The 25,196-nt window shown below is 44.9% G+C and overlaps 1 protein-coding gene across 1 annotated transcript in view; it reads right to left on the reverse strand.

Moving 5' to 3' along the window:
• The window catches only part of LOC144799895 (transcription initiation factor TFIID subunit 4-like), a 1,364,652-nt gene that overhangs the window by 586,183 nt on the left and 753,273 nt on the right, over positions 1–25,196 (reverse strand). Inside the window, exon 12 of the mRNA XM_078671504.1 lies at positions 1,001–1,126. Within this exon, the coding sequence (XP_078527630.1) occupies positions 1,001–1,126 (126 nt within the window). The remainder of the gene's footprint in view (positions 1–1,000; positions 1,127–25,196) is intronic.

The following is a 25,196-nucleotide window of genomic DNA, read 5'->3' on the forward strand; positions in this document are numbered from 1 at the left end:
AATTCTATAAAGGACTCGGAGGCCAGGATTATCCCACCCTAGGGATCCCTTCAAGGAGATCACCTTCCCCGTATTGGAGTAAGTAATTCTAGCATTTAACCATATATAAGAATGTTGTCTTGATATACAGTTACAGTACATGGCTCTATTTGGTAATATATATCTCTCCACAGGCTTTACTGGTTGGAGACCTTTGTGGTGACAATTGTCCTTTTCTTACAGGTTCTGATGCTAACAAACAGGATTCATGATGGTGGTCCTTTGGCTAACTCCGCGCTTCAAAAGAGGACAAGGGGACAATGAGGAAGGACTATATTGGACTGTCAATGTGTTGATTGGTCAATACCTGTGTTCCTATTGGTTGTTTTTGAACTACAGTTTTCCCGATGTAGCATGGGAAAAGTATTTTCTTGTTTGAAGTTACACGGCAGCTATTAAAAATAAAGTGAAGAAAGAATACATAATCCTCGCCTCCGAGTCCTTAATAGAATTGAAACCTTCCGTTACGAGAGCTAGGACATTTTTAATTCTGTTTCAAACTTGGGAATTATTCCAACTAGCCGCTGTATTAACAATTCTCAGTCATAGTTCTTTACTTGTAATGACATTGTTGCAGTACCGAGAAAGATGATTGTGACTGCTTAAAAACCCAATAAAGATCAATAAAAGATATAGGTTTAATACAGACATTTCATATCAATCTATTTTGTACTGCCTGGTTTTTACATTTGTTATTATTATTTTTGAATTTGTACTATACGCACTTATGCATGTTGTTCAGCAGATATAAAAAAAATGTATTTTGAGAAGTACTAAAAAACAAATACTGCTATTACTTCACGGTCTCAAAATGTATAATGCGCATTGTACGTTGAACATATTTTATTATTTTACTTTGTAAAACTGAGCTCATGATCTTTCTTGTACTTTTTCCCTTGGAATAGGCTTTCTTTATTTCATGTCTGATGCAATCCCATAAAGCCCGGAACACATAAGGTACCTTAGCAGCCTTCAATAAAACCTCCCGCTCCTCTTCGTCTTTCCTTTGTTTTTCCAGTCTTTCCAGCTGCTCAAAGAATTTTAACTGTGACCGGACATCCGTAACTTGATTGTACCAGCCATATTCCTGTGAAAAAAATTACACTTAATTGGGATAGGTTTTCTTAATGGAATAAAACAGAAATATGTATGCATCAATAGAAATATGCATCAATAGAAATCAAACACCTCTCAATCCTAAACGTCTCAGAACAGTAAACAGAATAAAGGTACACCATTTGGATGTATTACCAAGCATTGCGGATGTAGCACCCTCATTTGAACACAGGGATTCGTTCATTAAACAACAAGTCTCAGAATGAAGACATTTACAACCGCAGTCTGCGTATATCCTAAGATAGGTGGGCATGTCTGTGTATTTCTTTTTTTTTTCGGGTTCAAATTTGAAGGGCGGATATTAAGTTATCTGTAAGACCACAGATTTTACAAGCGCATGTTACTTTCGATAAGGCTCTTGATGGTGGATATTCTATCTAACTGCAGACTCTTCACTTTAGAATACTCCCTGTATCCCTGTTTCTTCAGCAGGGCTGCTGCATGCCGCTAGGTGTAGTGCAGATACATATTGGCTTTACTGCCCGAGAGTGATGCAGTGGAGCCGCAAATAAACATCGCCCCTGCGCGCTGACACCAGTTTTCATTTCTGAATCTGCGCCCTCAGATTCGGAGGGTGACCTATTGTTGGTACCAGCGTGCTGATCTCTTGCTTAACTGCTTTATATCTATTAGAAAGCGGTCACTTCATAGTACATGGAGGTGGGAGAACGGTGAGGAATGTGTAGATAGAGTACCCACCATAAAGAACATTACTTAACGTTTTCTTCTGATGGATAGTTTTAATCACAGGGAGCCTTAATTATATTATATTTAATTTGCTTCCAACAAGTACGCGTTGCCTTAGAAATAAGTGTAAATATATAATGTGCACACTCTTAGTCAGTTAATATGATCACTATTGTGTTAGTAAGATTTTACTTAACACTTGAGAAAGATTTTAGAAACGCAACCACTACAAAACCACACATACATATGAATGATGAAGAGCAACTGAAAGCTTCCTTTGTCGCTTACAACAGGGAGGATTACCCAACATATGTTGATTCTATGTTAGTACAGGAATACACACACAACATGGGAGCTAAGGGCTGTTATGTCTGTGCTCATTTACCGTCATCAGAATAAGTCAACTATTACCACAAGCTGTTATTTTATGGAATCTCATGAAGTATATTACTTACACTTATATATAGATGAGAACACTTGCAATATTTCTATTCTATCTATGACTTAATACTTTCTAGAGTGCAGTTGATAGAAAACATGAATTTACACTCACAAAGAAAAGAAATGGACACAGGCTGGTATTATTTTATGACACAGATCTATAGATAGTGTTAAAGCTTATCAGAATAACATAACCTGTTTGATGCACCTTTTAGAGAAAGTTTTTTTATGAAAGTGTTAAAGCTTATCATAATAACTTAACCTGTTTGAAGCACCCACACTAACATGACACGGAGTACAGACAAACATAGTGATGTTTTGAAAAATGTTTAGAAAATCAAAGACTGATTTAGAAAGAAAATGGTTTCTCCGAAATTAAGATTATACAGTCAACACAAAGGAAAAGTTTGCATTTACAGAAGGACACCACAATGAGCCATACATGTGGGAATTAGTAGTTGTAAACACACATTTTAAGGAATGGGAGGGAAATGGCAAATTTTACAAGGATAAGAATTTGCAAATCCAGGAGTTTATTTTGTTTGTGGACAGGATGCTTATTTTCTGTTACCTGCTGGTTGGGAGGGTCACAGTTATTATGAGGTGCTATTTCCTAAAATGTACTATGTGACTAGTATGGATGTATTACCAATCACACCAGCACACAGACATACCCTTAGTGCAAAGAAGGGAGCCCAATGAGTACGAGATATTTTTGGAGCCATTATTCCACCTGTAGGAATCATTTTAAATGACAAAAAGATTAGAAAACTGTTGACTGTTGTCGACAAGCTGTCAAAAAGCACTTCTGGAGCTTTGCTAGTAGTAAATACTGAGCTGATTGCCATATGTTCAATGGTTTTGCAGGATGGTTTAGTGTCAGACATTTTACTCACAGAAAAAGGCAGAGTTTGCAACATGTTTAAATTAATTCATTGCTGCTCTTATATACCTTCCAAGAGTAAGAGAATATAGGAATTTGCAAAGAAAAAACAAGTTACTTACCTGTACACTGTGGTTCTCCAATATTGATATCTTTCATAATTCACTGCTTGTATATTCCTTGTCGGCGAGGTGGAAGTCCCACTGTAATTATAACTAATAGTGTAAATTGCTTTCATTTAGATGTCTATTATAATTGCATTTCTCTAAAGGATTCCGAAGGACTTAGTGTGTTCCAAGTAAAATTTAAGGCATCTTTTGACATCAAGGGTGTGGAGTGATTTTTCCGCTGTACTTGATGGATTCTGGAAAAAAGTATTTAGGCTGATTAGTTCATTTAGGTGAAATTCAGTAGGTAATTTTGGTATAAACCTGTGGTTGGTACGCAGGATGACTCTCTTTTTTCAAGTGTATATAAGGTCTATGTTCAATTTCCATGTTATTGGTGCTTTTCAGATTGGCAGAAAGGCTCTAAACAGGCCCTTGAGGAACTCTTATTGACCAATGTGACCAAATGGATTTATTGTTGCGAGAACGTCTATCTTGAGAGTGCTGCAAGATGGACTCTTGCCAGTTGTTGGATACGCACCGGTTACAAAATCGTAGCCATTTTGCTCTGTAGGACTGCAGATGATGGACGGAGTACTGAAACTTTTCAGACACTCACCCCCAGTCACAGATCTGGGTTGAATCCGTCCATCATTTACTTTTGTTTGCTTTGTTCGCCCTAAGTTGGCAGGGTATGCCCAGACGTGGGTCCCTTGCTCACTTTGCCACTGGATTCAAGTTAGCCTGGCTGATGAGGGAGGTTAGCCCGAAACCAGTCCCAGGATGCTTGTTTCTGGTAAAGGGAAGATATGGCTTGGCAGTTCGGGCTGGACTGTTCTCATGTGTCGCAGGGTCAAGGCTGATTTGCATATAGCTGTGTCTGACCTGGGGTGGCAAAGTGAGCTAAAGAATGATGGATTCAACCCACATCTGTGACTGGGGGTGAGTGTTTTAAAAGTTTCAGCAGTCCGTCGAACATTTCCTTGTGTTTGCTTTGTTCATACTTTATTATCTCCAGAACACACCTGTCTGAAGAGATAGATGTTCAATTAGTGAAGCAGTTCAGAAGAGTGTTTCTGAAATGCGAGGGTGGAGGCATTGAGGTGACTGATGGTACTTTGTTGTCACTGTTTTATGAAGGAATATTGGCTTTTTATAGCGGCGGCAGCCTGTCGTCTTCTTGTGTGCCTGGGGTAAGTGGAGGCCTGGGAAGGTCTGTACTGCTGAGTATGGTTGTCGATAACCTTGTGCTTGCTGATGGTATGATTGGTATCTATAGGGTTGGCATTAACCATGAAAGGAGTGTTGACCCCATCCTCTATCACCAACATGATGAGAATTTCTTTTGTGGAGTATTCCCAAGGCATGCACAGTCTCTCAGTCAACTTTTATTAATTTTAGAGCTTCATCGATATGCTGACCAAATAAAGCTTCGCCATCGTAAGGCATGTCCAACACTTTATACTGCACCTCCGGTCAGAAGGAGGTTGCTTTCAACCACCCTTGTCTCCTTGAGACTGCAGCCCCTGATATCGGTCTGAAACTTGTGAGGGCCACACCCACTGACGCATCGATAATTTCCGATGACGTCAGTTGGCCTTCTTGCAAAATTACCATAATAAGAGCCATGGCTCCCTAACTTTTAAGGTCTTGGCTGAAAATGTTCCACAATATTTGCAGTCATTGGGCTTGTGGTGGGGGTATAAGCACTCTTATATGAGGGTCGACAGAGAACAGCCTCCTCTTCCCACAAGTCTTACATGATTAAAATAACCCCTTCTTTGATACCTCTGTCATAGTGGCAGAATCCATCAAATAAAAAGAAGAAAGGTAAGATAAAATGAAGAGAGTTCACCTGAACATCACTGTCCAAAGATAGTATCTGTGAGGAAACAAAACTGAGCAAGAGCTCAGGGAGACTCCCTTTCCATAAAGTGTGGTAATATTTCTGAGGAGTGAAGCAACTGCACATGAGGGAAGGGTGCAAGCTCTCCTCTGATTGGTCAGACTTTAGTCATGTAAAAAACGATGCAGATTGCTACTCAAACCTATAGGAAATGCAATTATAATAGACCTAAATGAAAGACTTTTACACTTATAGTTATAATTACTGTGGGACTCCCACTTCGACGACTGGGAAGATATAAGCATGTGAATCTATGAAAGGTTCAATACTGGAGAACATTTCGGATTTAAAGCCTAAACTAGAATAGCTGGAAACACCTAGTGTCTTACAATATTTTGGGAAAGGAATTCACAGAATTGGAAATTGGATTGCCACTGCAGGAGAAGGTATCTTAAAGGCTATACGTATATCAGTGCTTGCAGTAGGGTTTTGCTTGTAGTGCCTATTTGCTTTAGTCAACTGCTGTATATATCACTTACACAAGAGGAAAGAAAAATAAATGAATAAAAGATTTAAGAGTTTGACATCAAATCACATTATGAACGATGACTACAGAAAGTAGCTGAAATTTCAAAATTCAAAAATAAAGAGAAAGGATTAAACAGATGAGTGAATTTTTAACAGAATTCACATGTGAAACCATGATTGTGTGATGGTTGATAAACCATCAGATGGGGAACTAATAGAGTCAATTAATCAGAATGAAAAATTAACATAGTAAGATAAATGTGTCATAAAGTGTAAAACTTAACATTAAACTGACACACATTTGAAATGTGCTAACTCACAGTAGGCAATCGCTTTTATTCATGTATGCCATTTAAAGCCCATGAAACAATTCTTTTCCTAGCTAGAAGGGATTTCGATATTGTTGAAATATGCATATCGTGATTTAGAAGCTTGACCCTAGATCGACATGCTTAGAGATGCTGTCATAACTGCAGAATATTTTAGTTAAAAAAAAAATATTAGCTTATTAAGCAACATTTTATTCTATTTTCTTATGCTTCATATAAAGTTTGAATAGAATAATTTGTTCATTTAAACAGTAATGATTGAATCATAGTTTAAAAGAATGCATTACTCAACAGTGATTTAGATTTTTAATTAGTAGTTCATTGTTCTCGCAGTGAAAGAATTTTATATGTGGAGGGTCGATCTGTGTTTAAGGTCTACGGGAACTATGCCTGATGTTTCCAGCATCTCATAGTGCAAGACTGTCTGAATCTACCCCCGCAATAAAAGGTTTAAACCATATGTATTTCTGAGGGAACAGAGGAGCTGAACCTGCTTACCGAAAAACTCTGTCTCCTGAATACGTCTGCCACAATGTTTTCTTTAATTTTCTATTAATGTGTGTTCCTAGGCAGTTTTAGTGCTTTTCTTTTGTGGATTGCCCCAGACATTTGACAGTTGTGGCTACTGCTGCTACTGCTTTCCTCTCTGTCTTATTTTGCTATTTTGAATGGACAGTTTGCTACTGCAACTGTATGCTGACCTACTTCGATTTACTGAGACTCGGCTAAGTCTAATGAACTACTCTTTATTGGAAGTTCTGTTACTCCCAAATTAGTTCTGAAGCTTCATGCTCCTTTGATTTCATTCTTTTCCAATGTATTCAAACTCTTCATGGGTTCTTAAAATCTAAAACTCTGATCTTGATTTATAGAACAGGGAACTTATTCCTTTATAGAACAAGCTTAATTAAATTTTATTATAAGGATGATTTGTTCTAACCATTCTTTTCAAGACATTTCTGTAAACTTATTTCATTGATGGACCGACTAAATTAAGACAAAAAATAAAGGACTTTGCTAATCTCTTATAGAAAAATATAGCTTTGGAACAACAATATAACTTTCATCATTGACTGAACTTAATCTGCTAATGAAATAAAGTGTGAGATGTTAGTCTTGCTCCTTCACGCCTAATACAACATTCCAAGGTCCATCACTGTGAAGAAGAAGGAATTTAGAGCAGAAAACATGTCTTAACCCTGTCAGGATGACAATATTTTGGGCGCAGTCTGCGCTATTAAGGGCAAACGAAGAGGAGGGTATGTCAACAGGCAGCATAGGGTGCTCGAACTTGCTCACATATTAAATCCACACAAGTTTGCAGGAACTACAATCCTAATTACATGCCACATTTGCTATGGAATCCCCAATTAAGAATAACAGGTATAAAAAGATCTCACAAAATAGGTATCCTGACACTTAAACAAGAATTTATAGAGTGGATGGAAATAAATGTTAGAAATGGGCTTCTGGGTGGCTAGGTATGAACCTAAGCGAGGTAGAACCCACCACTCTAGTCAGGTTAAACTAGATACACAACTAGGATAACCTGTGCACACCCTCTGCTAGTTTGGCGCAAAGCAGGCAGGCTTATCATAAGAGGGAATGTGTGAAGAAGTTGTGCAACAAACCCACACACAAAGTAACGTAATGATTACACCACAAAAAAGCTACACACAGGTTAGAAAAATAGGCAATTAGTATACATGTAAAATAAGACCAAAAGACAAAAATCCACAAGGTAGATTACTTTCAAGGTAATTGGGGTCCCACTACGAGCTGGGTCATAGACAACAGGAAAGTATGTATCCCCAACTGCAAGGAGCGCAGTACTGAAATGCTGGGACTATACGTGTCCGATCCAAGTAAGCAAAACACAAAGTACTTGCAATCAGATGCATGGAGCGCAGCACTATCCCCAAGACCGCTTAGGCACACTACCAGATAATCCCAGGGTGAATCATTACATACATACTAGGCTGGGGCCAAGTACTGGTGGTTAGGGCCCACCTAAGCCTGATCTACAGAATACCACGGGTACAGAGGCGCTGCACAATTGCAGGAACCACTCAGGTTCAGACAACAAAGAAAAATACAGTGATGTTTTGCTGCAGGGCTGCAATCCCAGACCAGCCCTGCCCTAACCCAGCCTGTAGGGTTATCGTTTTATTTTTCTGCTGCACTTGTCTTAAGGCAGTGGGGCGACGCTCCTCTGCCTCAGCGGAGGAGCCACCACACTACTGTGCAGATGAGTTGTGACCACCGGTATCACCTTGGTGAACACCCGAGGAGCGCTGATAAGGCCAAAGGGGAGCAGGGTGAACTGAAAATGCTTGTGGCCTACCGCAAACCGCAGGTAGCGCCGATGAGCAGGCACGACGGGAATGCAAAAAAAAGGCATCCTGTAAGTCCAACGCTACCAGCCAGTCTCCTGGATCCAGGGCAGATAAGACCTGAGCCAGAATGAGCATCTTGGACTTTTCCTTTTTGAGGAAGTGGTTGAGGTCTCGCAGATCTAGGATAGGGCAAAGACCCTTGTCCTTTTTCGGGACCAGAAAGTAGAGGGAATAACAATCACAGCCTATTTCTGGCACCAGAACCCTCTCTATGGCTCCAATGCCAATTGATACACAACTTGCTCCTAAACAAGGTCAGGTGATCCTCAGTCACCCTGTCGAAAGTTGGAGGCATGGAGGAGAGAAAGTCTCGAAGTGGAGGGAATAGCCCCTTCACAGTATCTGGAAAACCCATCTGTCCGAAGTGATGTTCCGCAAGAGGTGTAGGTGATGGCTGATACTGTCACCAACTGACCGGCCACGACCGTGAAGGGCAAGACTAGGACGGTTTGGATGTTCTAGGGTGGGGCTGGCCCGATCTCTGAATGCCTACTCCACGGCCACGCAGAGGCAGCTAAACTTTTGTGGTCTTGTGACTGAGGTAAGGCTGGCACAGCCCCTTTCCATAGCCACGAAAGGGGCGAAAGGCAGACAGGGGACGTGTGGCCACTGAGAGGCCTAAGGAATTGGCTTTAGCCCCTGAGTCCTTGAAGCGCTCCATCGCCATGTCTGCCTTGCTTTCGAAGACACAAGATTGCCATCACAGGGAGAGAAGCCTGGACATCCCCTGGAAAGCCAAAAGTACTCCGCCACAGTCAATGAAATAGCTCTACCCAGCATCTCTCCCGTCTGATACTGTTTGGAAGAGTATGGCCCGGGCCTCCTCCAGGACCTGTGGCCGCATTCGCGGAACCGTTTCCCACAGGGAGTGGGATTAACGGCCCAATAAGCATGCGGTGTTTACCGACACAAATGCAAGGGTGGCAGAAAGAAATGTTCTTACCCCAAATCTTCAGCCTCTTGCATTCCCCATCAGGGGTGCGGAAGGAAATGCGCTGCGGGAGGTAGAAGCTTGGACATGTGGGCATGGAAATGTGGGTCGCCCGGTGCGGGGCAATGGCAGCAGGTGATTGTCCTATTCACAGGAACCCCTGTGCTGGGCTACCACCAGGTTCCCATTAGGACGTCATTTAAGCTCTTGTTGAAAGGCAGCAAGGGTTCAGAGGAGGAGGCACCTGGCTGCAGGACGTCTGTCAAGATATTAGCCATGAGCACGACGAAGGGCGCTGAAGGTCCAGGACCTAAGCTGCCCTTCGGACCACCATAGCATATGATGCTCCCTCCTCCGTAGTCACGGTAGGGGGAGAAAGCAGGACAGAATCTGGAGAGGTATCCTGGCCGCTGACCTCATGCAATTCCTCATACCAGTCCCTTTCTTGGTAAGGTTGGTCTTGTAAAGGGTTCAGCGGCCCTTCCCAATCTTCATCTCTACCTAGCCCTTCAGAATAATGCTGAGGAAATGATCTAAGGGTTCTGTCAGTAGGTTCCAGTCTAGCTCTGGGTTGTCTGGAGTTAGAAAGGGGCTGATGCTGCCGGGGGGTGGCGTTGGGAGTTTTGGTGCTAGGAATGGTTGCAATAGCACGACCGGAGTTGGTCAGGATCCATGACCGGATCCCTTGGGGGGAGGGGGGGATCATCAGTGCCAAAGCCACTGGCGCGGAATCCGATGGAACCCCCTCTGAGCCTCTGAAGCCAAAAGGCACACCAGTAGGGTCAGGCCGCCCAAATATTAGACACATAGCCTCATGAAAATTCTTTATGCTGGGCGGGCGTCAACTTGGCTCCCCGAAAGGAGAGGAAGTGTGAAGCCAACCCAAGCGCAGGATCAGAAGAACGAGGCCTAGAGTGCTGAGACTCCACCGTCGCGTCAGTCGATGGAGGAAGATACGTCAAAGCACACATCGACTTCTTATGTTTTTTGTGCTTCTGACCTGACCGACATGACAACTTCGAGTGGGAGGACGAAGACTTAGGACTTCTGGACCGGTGCCCGGACCTTCCTCTTGCACGGGACCATGAACAAGATTTCGGAGGACACCAACGTGGAGGTAAACGTAGGGCCGCAAGCAACTTTAGGGACTACTCCCTCAAAGCTTTCAGAGCCATGGCCCGCAGTCGAGGCATGACTTCCAGCTGTGGTTGTGCTCCTGGCACCAGAGGCAAAACAGGTGTTTGTCAGTCACTGACATGGCACAGTGAAAGGCACTGATTCTTGCCATAAGGCTGGGAGAGCAGTACGCCCCCTAGTCCAGAGTGACCAGAATAGCTTCATGCCCTAGCAGATTAATGATAATAAAGTACAACACTGGTCTCGTGGGGAGGTGTAAGCCTCACCTTCCTTGGTGGATTTAGAAAAAACATCAATAGAATGGATTTATACAGAACAGTGTCAAACTCTAAATCAGAGTATTGTGTATTATTGCTTTAGTAAATTCAGACCTCTAGTGAATCTGTGAACCTTTTGACCCTATGAAGAATATTGCATCAGGACCCAAAAATCAAGGTAGCAGCAACCAAAGGCATAAATCCAGATGTGCGTTTCTGTAAAAATATTCTTAACACTTTTTGCATAATTCTCCCATGATGCATTAAAAAGTCACATTGCTAAATTTACAACCCTTTGGAACAATCTGCTTCTAGCTTGCTGCTCTGCATTCTTACGAGTGATCTAGTACCAAACTCCTGAAAGAACCGGGGCACATAATCTCAGATTTACCCTGGTTAATGTTTGTAAGCTATCAAAAGTGGAGTATTTTTTTTTTAGAAAACCACACATATGTCTGGAGTCATCGCCTTTTATTGGTGCTACCTTGTTTTCTGGTCCTGATGATGACGCATAAGCAATGCTATGTTATGTTGAGAGGTTTTACAGACCGCATAGCTGCCCCAACAACAGGGGCTTACCAGTGCTAAACCACGGAAATAGGTAGCTGACGCAATCGGCCTGTCAACGGGAGAAACAGGCAGATTTAGGTAGAAAACAGCCATGTCTTAAAAGATTTCCTGAAGTGCAGATTTTTTTCAATGTTCCTGAAGGAAAGAGGAAGAGCATTCCAGATGATGGGAACCTTATCACAAAAGATATGGCCTCCAGCTCAGGCCCTCCGGACTCGGGGGACAGTGGCCAAGTTAAGATCAGTTGAACGTAGGTGGCAGGAGGGACTGCAGCAAGATAGAAGATTGGACAAAATAGGAACCCTTTGGGAGAACAGGATCTCATGGGCCATACTCAAGGTCTAAAAGTGGATGCGCTTTTCCACTGGCAGTCAATGCAGTTTGTGAAGAAGGCCAGAAACATAGCAGAACTTTTGAAGGGCAAAAAGTAGCCTGGCTGCCACATTTTCGGCAAGCTGGAGTCTTCTGATGACTGACTTGTTATTGACAAGATAGATACAAGATGTTACAGTAGTCACTTAGGGACAGAATTACTGCTTGAATGATGGTCTGTCGGGTGCTGGAATCAAAGAGGATCGGCTTGAGGCTTCTCATTGCCAACAGCCGATTTAGCTTGGGCCTCAACAGCCAGGGTACTGTCCATGATGACTCCTAAGTTTTTAATGGAAAATTTGGGTATGGGAGGAGACCCCTGGGAAGGCGGCCACCAATAAAGAGTGTCTTTTCCCAGTAGAAGGACTTCAGTTTTATTGTTATTCAGGCAGAGGCAGTTGACATTCATCCACTCTGTAACTGCTAGCACTACTCCTTGGAAATTAAACCTCTCCAGCATCGGATGATCTGTTTAGAACACCAACTGAGTATCGTCAGAGTAGGATATCATAGCAATCCCTGTAGATTTGAAAAGCTGTCCCAGAGGATTGATGCAAATATTAGAACAGGGTGGGCCTCAATAAAGAACCACGGGGGACACCATGGGTAGAGAATGAAGGCGAGAACTGTGAGTAGGTGAGATGACCTGAAAGGAGTATTAAGGTAAAAAAGACACAAGCCATAACAATGCCAACCCACCTATCCCAATGCTTTGTAGGCGTTGCAATAATCTTCATAGAGTCGAAACGTTTACGAATTCAATGGAGGACAGATTTTAATAACAATGCAATCCACAAACCTCTGATCTGGAGTGGTGTGGTCAAAAGTTGTATATGGAACGTGCAAACTTTAGTTCTATCATTCACTTTCACTGTATCGGTTTGTGGAGCGGGTTAGAAATAAACTGTCCCTTGGAGTATGGTTAGGACAAGTAATACAATAATACGACACACCTATTAAATCTCACAATAGTTATATCACATATATATATAACCCAGACAGTATTATTAGAAAATATCTGTAATATCACTCCCAAATTTTATCACAAAAGCTACTTTTATTTAAAACATATTGTATACAATTTTCATATATTAAAAGTCACAAAATATATGTGACGCAATCTTTTTTTATAAAAACACAGTTAATATAAAATACAATGAAATAAAACATCACACAATGCAACATTTTATAAAATAGGCGAGAGAAGAAAATATGACACTACACTTTGTCATTCATACAGCATATTGTTTGGGACAATTTAATAACTAGGCCTTGATGTACTTAATCTTACAACATCTACAGAGCCAAGTATTCCCGTAAATTATGACACAAATTGCGTAGACGCGTTTCGATGGTTTCTGTTAATGTTCCATCTTTTTCAAGACCATAGTTAATTCAAGTCTCTCTGCATATCTCTTTATATAGTCACTGTAAACATCCTGATAGTTGGAAATACCAAGCCCCTACTATTCTTTTGCACAATTGTTAACACTGTGCGTCAACATTCCTTATTGCAGCTATGTTTGCTTTCAATTTGATACGCCTCTCTCACAGATCAAGGCTCACAGCTCACTTTCTCGGTTAACTCGGAATGTCGCTTGTCTTCAAAGCGTCATGGATCCTTTCACTCTAAAACGCCTTAAATAAATGTTTGGCAGAAGTTCATCGTGTGAAAATGCTCTCGGCTACTCCCATCTAACAGCAGAAGGACCGAAGATTACGAGCCTCCTCTAGCTTATAGCAGAATTTAGATTTAATTTCAACGGCGTATCGGGGCCTTATGCGTCATGCCTCTCATTTGTTAAGTACCTTTACAGTAATACCTGTTCTCATATATGTCCTTAACATGTTTCTATAGCAAATCAATAAGATCCTATTCCATGTAAATCCAATCTATTGATGGTTACTCTAAATTCGCGAAGGAATGTGAGGCTTACACTTCCCTCGAGGGAACCAGTGTTTTACTATATTACAGATTTACCCTGGTCCCCAGGGTTACACGGCTGCCGCTTTTATTAAACATAGTAGATTTTCGGTCATTGCATGAGCATATAAATGTGGCATTTGCAAGAAGCCTTGACTTTCCAGTCCCTACTGCATTGGCATAAGAGAATTTCAAGAAAGTTTTTGGCATGGTCTACTGGCCCTTTATGCATTAGGATCTTGAAAGCATGAACTTCGGTCCAATTTTCAAAAAATATGCTGCAGTTCTCTACACAACCGAATGGACACTGATCAGAGTAAACTGAGGCCTCACCCTCTCTTTTCCCATAGAGAGGGTGTACCGATGTCAGCACACCCAGCTTTTATTTGCCCTCATTATGGAATCCCTCACAGAATGGGCAAGGCAAGATACTTAAGTAAAGGTATTTCATTATGCTAAGATAAAAGGATTTCAGTGCAGGAGTGGATGTGAGAACAGGGTCTCCATACACAGCAATTACATCCTGTTATTTATCCAACAACATGAGAATACTATTCTGAGGCAAATTAAAACCCTACAAGTCTATGGCGATGCCTCAGCATAAACTGGGTGAAGGAAAATGCTACTTACCAGTATGCATCTGTTCTTGGCATGTAGGGCTGCTGACATTCATATCTTAGCATAGATCGCCGCCTAGTGTTGGTCAGGCAGATTTGCGTACACTTTTCCACCAGCCCCGCTAATTCCGCTGGTGGCACGCAAACTACGCCAACAGTCACTCACAATGATCCTGGTTGCTCCCACATGGGCAAGACAGCCATGGTACACAACACTCCTGGAACTTTCAGTAGTTCCCCATCAAAGACTGCGCCTCTCACCACATCTTTTAACTCAGAACCATGGAGAAATCAGGCACCCAGGTCCCAATCAGATGAACCTAGCGATCTGGCTCCTGAAGTCTTAGAGTTCGGATACCTTAACTTGCCTCCAGATTGCATGAACATTATCAAGGAGGCAAGGCGCCCAACTACTAGAGCATGCTATGCAGCTAAATGGAAAAGATTTGTAATTTATTGCAATAATAACCAAATCTATCCATTGGATGCATCTATCCATTGGATGCTTCCATCCAAAACATTATCTGTTACCTGCTACATCTTCAAAGATGCAAACTAGCATACTCTTCCATAAGGCTACATCTTGCTGCTATTGCAGCATATCTCCAAAACAGACAACACATGTCCTTGTTCAGAATACCACCGATCAAAGCTTTAATGGAAGGACTTAAAAGGATAATGCCTCCAAAGCACCCACCTTCACCAGTCTGGAACTTAAACATAGTACTTACCAGACTTATGGGACCTCACTTCGAACCACTCCATTCATGTGAATTACAATTCTTAACATGGAAGGTGGCATTCTTGGTTGCCATTACCTCCCTCAGGCGAGTGAGTGAGCTACAGGCACTAACCATTCAAGAACCTTTCATGCAAATACATAGCAATAAGGTAGTACTTCGCACTAACCCTAAGTTCATGCCAAAGGTTATATCCACTTTCCATATCAATCAGTCAATAGAATTACCAGTTTTCTTCCAAAACCCGCAGTCAGTGGCTGAAAGAGCCCTACACACACTAGATGTAAGAAGAGCTCTGCTATATTATGTTGACAGGACTAAATCATTCAGGAAAACAAAGCAACTGTTTGTTGCTTTTTCTCCACAACATAAAGGTAATCCCATTTCAAAATCAGGAATAGCCAGATGGATAGTTAAATGCATTCAGATATGCTATCAAAAAGCTAAGCACACTAACAGTTCCCCCAAAAGCCCACTCTATGCGTAAAATGGGGGCATCCATGGCTTTCCTAGGAAATATTCCCCTAGAAGATATATGTAGGGCAGCTACATGGTCTACCATACACACCTTCACTAAACACTACTGTGTCGATGTGCAAACAAAGCAGCAAGCTGCTGTAGGCCAGGCTGTCCTTAAAACTCTTTTTCAAACTGCTGCAGCTGGGGCAGGTAACCACCGCTATACAGTCTATGCTAAGATATGAATTCAGCAGCCCACATGCCTCGAACGGAAAATGCTACTTACCAGTATGCATCTGTTCTTGGCATGTAGGGCTGCTGACATTCATATCGCCCACCCTCCTCCCCGGTGCCTGTCACAGCTGCAGTAATCTTTCTACATACACTTACATGGTCATTCTTACTTTTCTATACTCATCTTTGCCACAATGGCGAAAAACAATCTGATGATGGAGAGAATGCCCATGCGCACTGTAGTCCAGTGGAGGAGTCACCTAGCTCGTGATACTTCGAAGACTCTTCCAGGACAACATGGTGCAAACATCCGGACCCAACACTAGGCGGCGATCTATGCTAAGATATGAATTCAGCAGCCCACATGCCTCGAACATAAACTTACATCACAATAAGAGATTAACTGTCAGCATGCCTGGATTACACCCACTTCTGTATTACACAAGAACATTTCAAATACTTAGGCATCCATCTGGCGTGAAACCCAGGTTAATGTCGAGATATGAACACTACTCCAAGCAAGACTTGGAAAAGCGAACTTCTCTACCGAGCTTGATAATGGGAAGAGTGCAGAATAAATTAGCTCACCAGATTTTAGGACACTCTAAAAAAAAAATTTACCCCCTCCACTTTTCACAAACCTGCAATCCTCTATCATCAAACTCCTACATGCCGACAGCCTCCCAAGAATCTACTTTCTAAAATATGTACATGTCCCATGCGGCTGAGGGCTGCAGATAACCAACATCTGTCCATACAACTGGGCTTCTCAGATAATTCCGATTAATTACTTGATATTCTGAGACAGAAGTGACCAAGCAGTAAAGTTAGAGCTAGACATCAGAAAAACCTAGCCTACATGAAATGCTATAGGAAACTATCACACATACAATGCCACACATCTCTAGGTCACACATCATATGTTGGCACATTGCCCTGAAATAAATTATATGGCAGGGCATGCTAAAGAATGAAACCTCTCTGTAGCATAGTACATGGCTCTCCCACATAACAAAATTGAGTGGGTTCATCCTTGGGCCCTTCTGGGCATATCAAACTATATGAACAACTGTCCTCAGAGTTTGCATTACATACATCACAATTATTCTCATACTTGCAACTACATTACACTTTTTAACCATACAAGAACCAATTGGAAGCTGTTCCAAACTTTAACCGCTTCCGCGCTACCGCGTTTACCTGCTGTGCGCTGAAATTTGAAAAATGGCTTGATTGTGACAAAGCCAGCTCGTCATGCGCGCAGCGCAGGTAACGCCCATGACGAGCTGGCTTTGTCACCCGCGCTGAAGGGGTTAACCCTTTAGAAAATTGGTTTATATTGATGCAACTGGGGAAAAGGGGAATTTCGAGAATGTATCGATTCTTAGGGTATAAAGCACAAGTTACTACTTGTGTAACGATATAAATGTAAGAGACATTAGTTAGTGATAGATTCCTTACCTTAGAATATTCATTCCCCAGTCGTCAGACTGGATCCCGAAAGTTTTCTGCTTAGCAGTACCCCTGCACGCCAGTAGGTGGTGTTGTGCAGCTCCGCGTCTGTCACTGGCGTCGAAAGCACCAATATGACGTCACGGAGACTACTTAGGCGCCACCCATGCACGCTGACGTCAGTTCTGTACACGACTTTCCGCGCCGAAACGCAGAGCCATGCAAGACACTGACCATTAGTGCATAAAACTATGGCCCTAAAAGGGGATGACCTTAACCCTAGTAATCAGGTCGCAGAACGGGGAGGATGGGTGGGGCAGTAAGGAATCTATCACTAACTAATGTCTCTTACAGATATATCATTACACAAGTAGTAACTTGTGCATCTGAAAGAGACACGTTAGTGATATATTCCTTACCTTAGAATAGATACCTCAGAAATACCAACCCCGGTGGTGGGTCTGCGAACAAGATTACACCAGAAAGTCACGAGGCACAGAACGGCCAAAGAAGCCATCTCTCCAGGCCTGACTGTCAAGGCAGTAGTGCTTGGTAAACGTGTGCAGCGAGGCCCACATAGCTGCCTGACAAATGTCCTGCAAGGGAATGCCACGTCCCAAGGCAGTAGTGGCTGCAGTTGCCCTGGTTGAATGGGCACACAGCCCGACAGGAGGCTCCTTCTTGGCCAAAGAGTAACATGCTTTGATGCACAGAACGACCCACAGGGAGATGGTCCGTTTGTGCACAGCCCGACCTTTTTTGGCGCTCACGTAGCCAACAAAAAGCTGATTATCCACCCGGAACTGCTGTGTACTCTGCAGATAGAATGCAAGCGCACGTTTTGGGTCCAGACGGTGGAGCCTCTCCTCTTTCCTTGAAGGATGCAGAGGCGGAAAGAAGGTGGGCAAAGTGATGGTCTGCCCGATGTGGAAGGGTGTGACAACCTTTGACAGAAAAGAAGGACGGGTCCTCAAAACCACCTTGTCCGAATGAATAGAAAGGAAAGGAGGTTTAGAAGAAAGGGCCTGGAGCTCACTCACTCTTCTGGCAGAGGTGATAGCAACCAGGAAGGCCGTCTTGAGAATGAGAAGACGTAGGGGCAGTTATGAAGGGGCTCAAAGGGAGCGCACATCAGAAAAGTCAAGACAAGATTCAAGTCCCATTGAGGCATTATGAAGGGCACAGGTGGGAACGTATGCGTAATGCCTTTAAGGAAACTGTTAACAACCGGGGACTTAAAAAGAGAAGGCTGATTTGGAAGCCGCAGAAAGGCGGAGATGGCCGAAAGATAACCTTTGACAGTGCCCAGAGCCCTGCTGGGCCAAAGAAAGAAGGAACAGAAGAACCTGAGAAAGAATGGCAGAAAGGGGATCCACAGCCTGTGTCGTGCACCACGCCACAAATCTGTTCCTCCTGCAGGCGTATACTGTTTTGGTGGAGGGACGTCTGGCCGCCAAAATGACATCATAGACTTTGGGAGGAAGATCGAAAGGTGTCAACTGTCGCCTCTCAATCTCCAAGCATGGAGGTGGAGGCTGGACAGGTTCGGGTGGAGGACCGTCCACTGCTGCTGCGACAAAAGATCCTCCCGAAGGATCGATGCTCATACTGAGTAGCTCAGGATACCATACTCGTCGAGCCCAGTCCGGAGCCACAAGGATGACTTGGGCCCGGTCACGCCTGATCTTCTTCAGCACTCTGGGCAGAAGTGGTATAGGCGGAAAGGCGTACAATAGACCGCAGCTCCACTCGCGACGAAAAGCGTCTTCGAGCGAGTGCTGCCTTGGAAACTCCAACGAGCGGAACTGATGACATTTCGCGTTCTCTTCGGTGGCGAATGGATCTAACCAAAGCTCTCCCCACTGCAGAAAGTGACCGTGCGCCACGTCCGAGTTCAGACACCATTCGCGATCCACCATGCACCGGCGGCTGAATTTGTCCACCCTGGCGTTCAGAGAACCTGCCAGGTGTTGAACCACCAAGGTAATGCCTTGATGTTTCAGCCATGTCCAGAGGCACAGAGCCTCCTGACATAGGGTCCACGACCCCACTCCGCCCTGTTTGTTTCAATACCACATGGCGGTGGTGTTGTCCGTGAACTCCTGCACTACACTTCCCCAGACAGAGGGAAGGAATGCCTTCAGTGCAAGCCAGATCGCCCTCAGCTCCAGAAGGTTGATAGGGAGCCCGGACTCCACCGAAACCAGAGGCCTCTGATCTCCGCCTCTCCCATGTGTCCTCCCCATCCCAGGAGGGACGCATCCGTCACTACTGTGTGCTCCGGTTGGGGAAAGCAGAGGGGTCTGCCATGACCCAATCGCCATTCATGAGCCAACACCGCAACTGTCGTGCAGCACCCTCCGAGATCTGGACGCGATCGGCCAGGTTGCCCTGATGCTGTGCCCACTGGAACTTCAGGTCCCACTGCAGAGCCTGCATATGCCACCTGGCATGCCTCACCAGCAGGATGCAGGAGGCCATCAGGCCCAGAAGCCAGAGGGTCAACCTGACAAACCTGGGATAGAGGCTAAAAGAGCGGACTCATAGCCTGAATATCCCGGACTCGCTGCTCAGGAGGATAAACCCGAAACAGCGTTGAATCCAGAACTGCTCCGATGAAGGGGAGCTTCTGAGAGGGAGTCGGGTGCAACTTCGGCACATTGATGGAGAACCCCAGCAAATGCAGGAGGTCGGCCGTAGTCTGGAGGTGGGAGACGACTGCCTAGGGCGAGCCTACCTTCAACAGCCAGTCGTCGAGGTAGGGGAAGACTGACCCCCCCAATCAGTGCAGATGAGCTGCGACCACCGACATCACTTTCGTGAACACCCGAGGAGCGCTGGTAAGGCCAAAGGGGAGCACGGCAAACTGAAAATGCTCCTGGCCTACCATGAACCGCAGGTAACTCCGGCAGAACAGGGATGTGAAAATAGGCATCCGGCAAGTCCAACGCTGCCATCCAGTTTCCAGGGTCCAGGGCAGTCAGGACCTGAGTCAGAGTCAGCATCTTGAACTTCTCCTTCCGGAGGAAGCGATTGACGTCCCGGAGGTCCAAGATTGGGCACAAGACCCCCTTTTCCTTCTTGGGGACCAGAAAGTAGTGGGAATAACAACCACCTCCTACTTCCTGACCTGGAACGCACTCAATGGCCCATTTGGCCAGGAGGACCGTGACTTCCTGACGGAGAAGAGCCAAATGATCCCCTGACATGCAAATTTACCGAGGTGGCATGGCCGGAGGGGAGGACAGAAAGGGGAGCGAGTAATCTTGGCAGATTATCTGCAGCACCCACTTGTCCGATGTGATTACGCGCCAGTGGTGGAGGTGGTGACGGACCCTGCCTCCCACCGGCGTGGGGTGCTCCCTGAAGCTCGGATTAGGAAGGCTTAGAGGTGGAAGTAGCGGGGGTGTAGTTGGACTGACACGCTCCTGCGTAAGCTGCGTCCGCGCTGAGGCTGGCTCTGCCCAGGCTTCGTTGAGGAGCGTGCTTGGGTACTTTTACCCTGGCCACGAAAGGAACGAAACCCACGCGTGGCAGGGATCTTCGTAGAAAGACCCAAGGACTTGGCCGTGGCCCGCGATACTTTAAAGTGTTCCAGAGCACTGTCAGCTTTGCCGCCAAAGAGGCAGGAGCCATCAAAAGGCATGTCCATGAGCAAGCCCTGGACCTCGGGCGAGAACTCGTTAGACTGCAACCAGGCATGGTGCCACAACACCACAGTCGTGAAAATCGCCCTGCCCAAGGAATCAGCAGTGTCCAGACCACACCTAAGGGTGAACTTCACTGCATCCTTGCCCTCGACAATCGCGTGGGAAAGGACAGCTTGGACCTCCTCAGAACACTGAGGCAGGACCTCTGCTACCGAATCCCACACGGCGTGGGAGGAACGGCCCAATAAACAGGTGGTATTAACCAACCACAGCCCCAAGCTGGCCGAGGAGAACAACCTCTTGCCATATTGGTCCAGCCTCTTAGAGTCCTTATTCGGCGTAGCCGTGGGAAAGGCACTCTGTGACATCAAGGCCTGAATGACCAGGCTCTCAGGCATGGGGTGAGTGGTCAAGAAGGCAGGATCACCAGGCGCCAGGCAATGACGCCTAGCGTCGTTCTTATAAACCGGCGCCCCGGACGCCGGCCGCAGCCAAGTGCCCAAGAGGACTTCGGTAAGGGCCTCATTGAAAGGGCGCAGCGGTCTGGAGCACCTCTGTAAGGAGGTTGGTCTTAAGGGTCACCGTAGGGAGGTCGAGATGGAGAGCCTCCCCAGCTCGACGCTGCACCATAGTGTAGGTGATTACCCCAGTGATGTTGGATTATATTGTTTGATTGGTGCCCATGAATGCAGGCAAACTAAGTACTGGGTGTGATGTAAGGACAAAGTGACTGAGGGGCTCCAGTGGGAACTGAAAGATATCTTGATAGGCTCCAGGACTGGCTTGGGTGGGTGGGTGGTGGGAGTCGCCTACTAGAATCAGCACCTATGGGAACACTCCCCCCACATGAGCAGTGTAAAGTTTAAGGGATAAGATGTTTTGGGATTCAAGGGTTCACACATACCATGAATTTGAGGGGTGGTCGAGTTGTGGATCCCAGCATGGTACGGTAGGGTGGGAGGACAGGGGGTATGTTACAGTTCCTGCAGGAGTTGACACATCGCCATTAAATCAGGTTGCAGTGAAGCAATACTACCCCCTCTGTGTAGCTGTTCATGGAGAACAGGAACAAGTGTGCACACTATGACTCGATCGCATAACTTAACCCTAGTCTTGTCGCATATAAACGGGCTGGGTAATAAACTGAAGAGAAAACTGGTGTCTAGAGCCTCCACTAGATATAAGCAGACTTGATACTCCTTCAGAAGACTCATTTGATAGATGTTCAACACAGTAGCCTCAGGAAGGGGCAGATACAGGGTGACCTCATATGCGCGACACACAAGTTCACATGGGGCAGTCATTTTACTGAAAAGATCCCATCATTCCATATCCTCCGTACATGGTCAGACAAAGATGGATGTTACAGAGCGATGATGGGGGAATGGGAGGGTGACAATGTAATTCTCAACAGTTATGCACCACCAGGTGTCCAATCACCTACACTACAAAAAATAGGTCAACTCTTAACGAATTTCCCACAGGCATTCACAATCATTGGGTAAGACTTTAATTCACTTCATGACACACACCTGGATAGGATGAGTACAAGACTGGAAGGGGAAAGGAAAAAAGGAAAACTGGAGGGCTTCGACCAGGCCTTTGGTCTACTGGATCTACGGAGAGATTTACATGGTCAACAACGGGGCTTCTCTTTTTATTCTCACTCACATATGTTCTCCAGACTGAATTACATTTTGGTACCCAGAGGTAGTGCTGGGAGATTCTTGGAAGCTAGATGTTTAGCATGAGGGCTATTCAACCATGCCCCCCTACAGGTTATCATAACTACTGCCAAAGTTAGGGGACCCTTTTCATGGAGGATCACCACCTGGAGACAAGCAAATAAGCAAGTGGTGGAGGAACTAGGCAAGGCAACAAACCTGTATTTTCGTGAAAATGTGGGTTTTGGAGATAGGGCAAGTGTGATATTGGAGGTGTATTATGCCAAACTTAGAGGGGGCTGATTGCTGGGGAGAGAAGAGAAAAGAGGGATAGAGAACAGCACCTAGAGAAATAGGAACTTTAGATCGTAGACTAGGAAAGAAGACATGCGACACACCCGGAGACATCTCTCTCTGTGACACTAGAGTGCAAATGAGCAGAATATAAGGAGGTAGAGCACCACAAAGTCAAAACTTCCTTCCTAGCTAAGCAGAACCGCATTTATGAAGCAGGAGACAAGGCAGGAAAACTGCTGGCTTGGACTGGGTAATGCAATCCACACATGTTAAAAACTGAGATTGGACTCCGGGAAGGTGGTGAAAGAAAAGCAAACAGGTAGCAGAGACATTTACGACATACATGCAGGCATTCTATGCCCCCAGGGTACGAGGTATGGAGTCCGAAATCAGACCTTTGTGACAGACTGCCCCCATCAAAACCTTGTCCTTTGAGCAGAGGGAAAGATTGGAGTCGAGCCTCACTGAGGTGGAGTTAACAGAAGCCCTGGTGAAGATGCAGAGAGGGAATGCTCCAGCCCTAATAGATTACCTGTGGAATTTTTTCCTTAAGTAGTTGGAAAAACCTCCAAACCGATGCTCCTGATGTATGAAGATACCCTACGAAGGCGTTCTTTACCAGAAGACCTACGACTGGCCACCATCATCCTTATACCCAAGGCAGGGAAACCCCCACAGAGGTTTGACTTGTGTAAACCAATCTTGTTACTTAACATTGAGGCAAACATCCTGGCAAATGTCCCTGCAGGTAGACTGGGCTGTGTAGCAGCAGATCTGTTACATCCGAACCAAACAGGTTTTACACCCTGCTACTCCACCAGGCTGAATCTGCAAGGATTCCATAATAATATAGTACAGTCAACCTTGGGTGGTGGTATCCTTAGACGCCAATAAGGCGTTAGTTTCAGTGGCTTAGCACTTTTTAGTCCTGCTTTTGGAGAAGATGGCCTTTGGACCCAACTTCATTAACTGGATACAATTGCTCTATCAGGAATCCCATGCTAAAGTAAGAGTGAAATGTTGTTTTTTGAGGGAATTTCCTATTGGGAGGAGAGTGAGGCAGGGTTTTCCCCTCTCCACAGTCCTCTTCATTTTGGCCATAGAGCCCCTGGTCGCCCACATCGCAATGTCTAGGTTGAAGAGTTCTGCCCAATGTCAAAGTACTATGAGGCAGCGCAGAGGGGCGTAGTGAATGATTGGGCATATAAGGGTGTGGAGAACTCAGTGTATTGCGTGGATAAATGGAGAATGGAGAATGGGAGACCATAGTTATATGCATGTGTTATATGGGGGCTGCTTAGACAGGCTGGCATGCCCGGCCAAGACCATGGTTCAATATATTTGGAACAGCCTGCTGAGGGAGAGGAAGTGGGACAAAAGGCTCACACCCGGAACTCCCCTTTGGGAGGGTTACTCGTTGAGAAAAGTGGCTGAATTTAAGGGCTAGTAAGACTGGGCTAGAATAGGCATCAACATGTTGGCTGAGATGCGGGACACAAATGGGGTTGTCCCTTTTTATCATCTACAAGGGAGTATCAGATGCCTACTGCACAATGGTTGAAATATAGGCAGTTTAGACTTACACTCACACACAGCATTACTAAGGAGGAAGAGACCTAGGAGGAGGCCTTGCGGCAAGGCCGGTTATTAGACCAACAGATTAGGCACAAACCGATATTGTTAACGTACGGGACGCTAATGCGAATATGCAGGGGTCTTTGACCAACCTCAAAGACAGAAGGATGGCAGAGACCGGGGAGAGGGAGACAATGCACATCACATGTGCCTACTAGTGGGCAATGTAAAAGGTATGCATTCCTTACTTGGAATGTTAAAGGCATGGACAATATGTTGAAAATGTATACAATACAGAGCAATTCACAGCGCTGTGGGATAGATTTTGCTGTCCTAAGGAAACGTACCTGACAAAGGTAGAGGGGGGTAAACTAAGGAAAAGATGGAAAGGTAAATTGGTTTATGTCGTACTCAGATTTTGCTGGGGGGATTTTATCTAGATTAGAGCAGGGATTTTGTAGGTCATTAATAAAGAGAATGCTCCAGGCATCTGGGAGTCTGGTTCTCTGAACCAATATTAGAAGCCGTCCACCCAGTCCTGTATTGAGACCTCTTCTGTCCTGCTCGTATTAGAGCTCAACTAGTTGCCTGCACCATGTCAGACTAGCCAAAGGAAATTCTGGACAGAGAACCCTGGTAGACTGCCCTAGATGCCTTCAACGCACCTCACGCTCCTCTACCATCAGGTTGCCCCGGGTACTCTCCCCGGTATCTATAGGTGCTCCGCGGGAGAGTGTCATTTGCACCGGCATACCATGTATTATGGAGCAAAAACAGGAAATAGTGGATGGAGAGCCACAGCATCCCATCTACCCAACCACCATTTGCTGTTGAACGATACATCCATCCGGAAATGAGAGAATGCACAACACATGTTGCACCCTTACAAGGTACACTGTCAATGCAAATGAGTACAACCTTGTCAGCCTGGTGAGGCATTTGGGG

Source organism: Lissotriton helveticus, chromosome 12 (genome assembly GCF_964261635.1).
Source record: "Lissotriton helveticus chromosome 12, aLisHel1.1, whole genome shotgun sequence".
Lineage (NCBI taxonomy): Eukaryota > Metazoa > Chordata > Amphibia > Caudata > Salamandridae > Lissotriton > Lissotriton helveticus.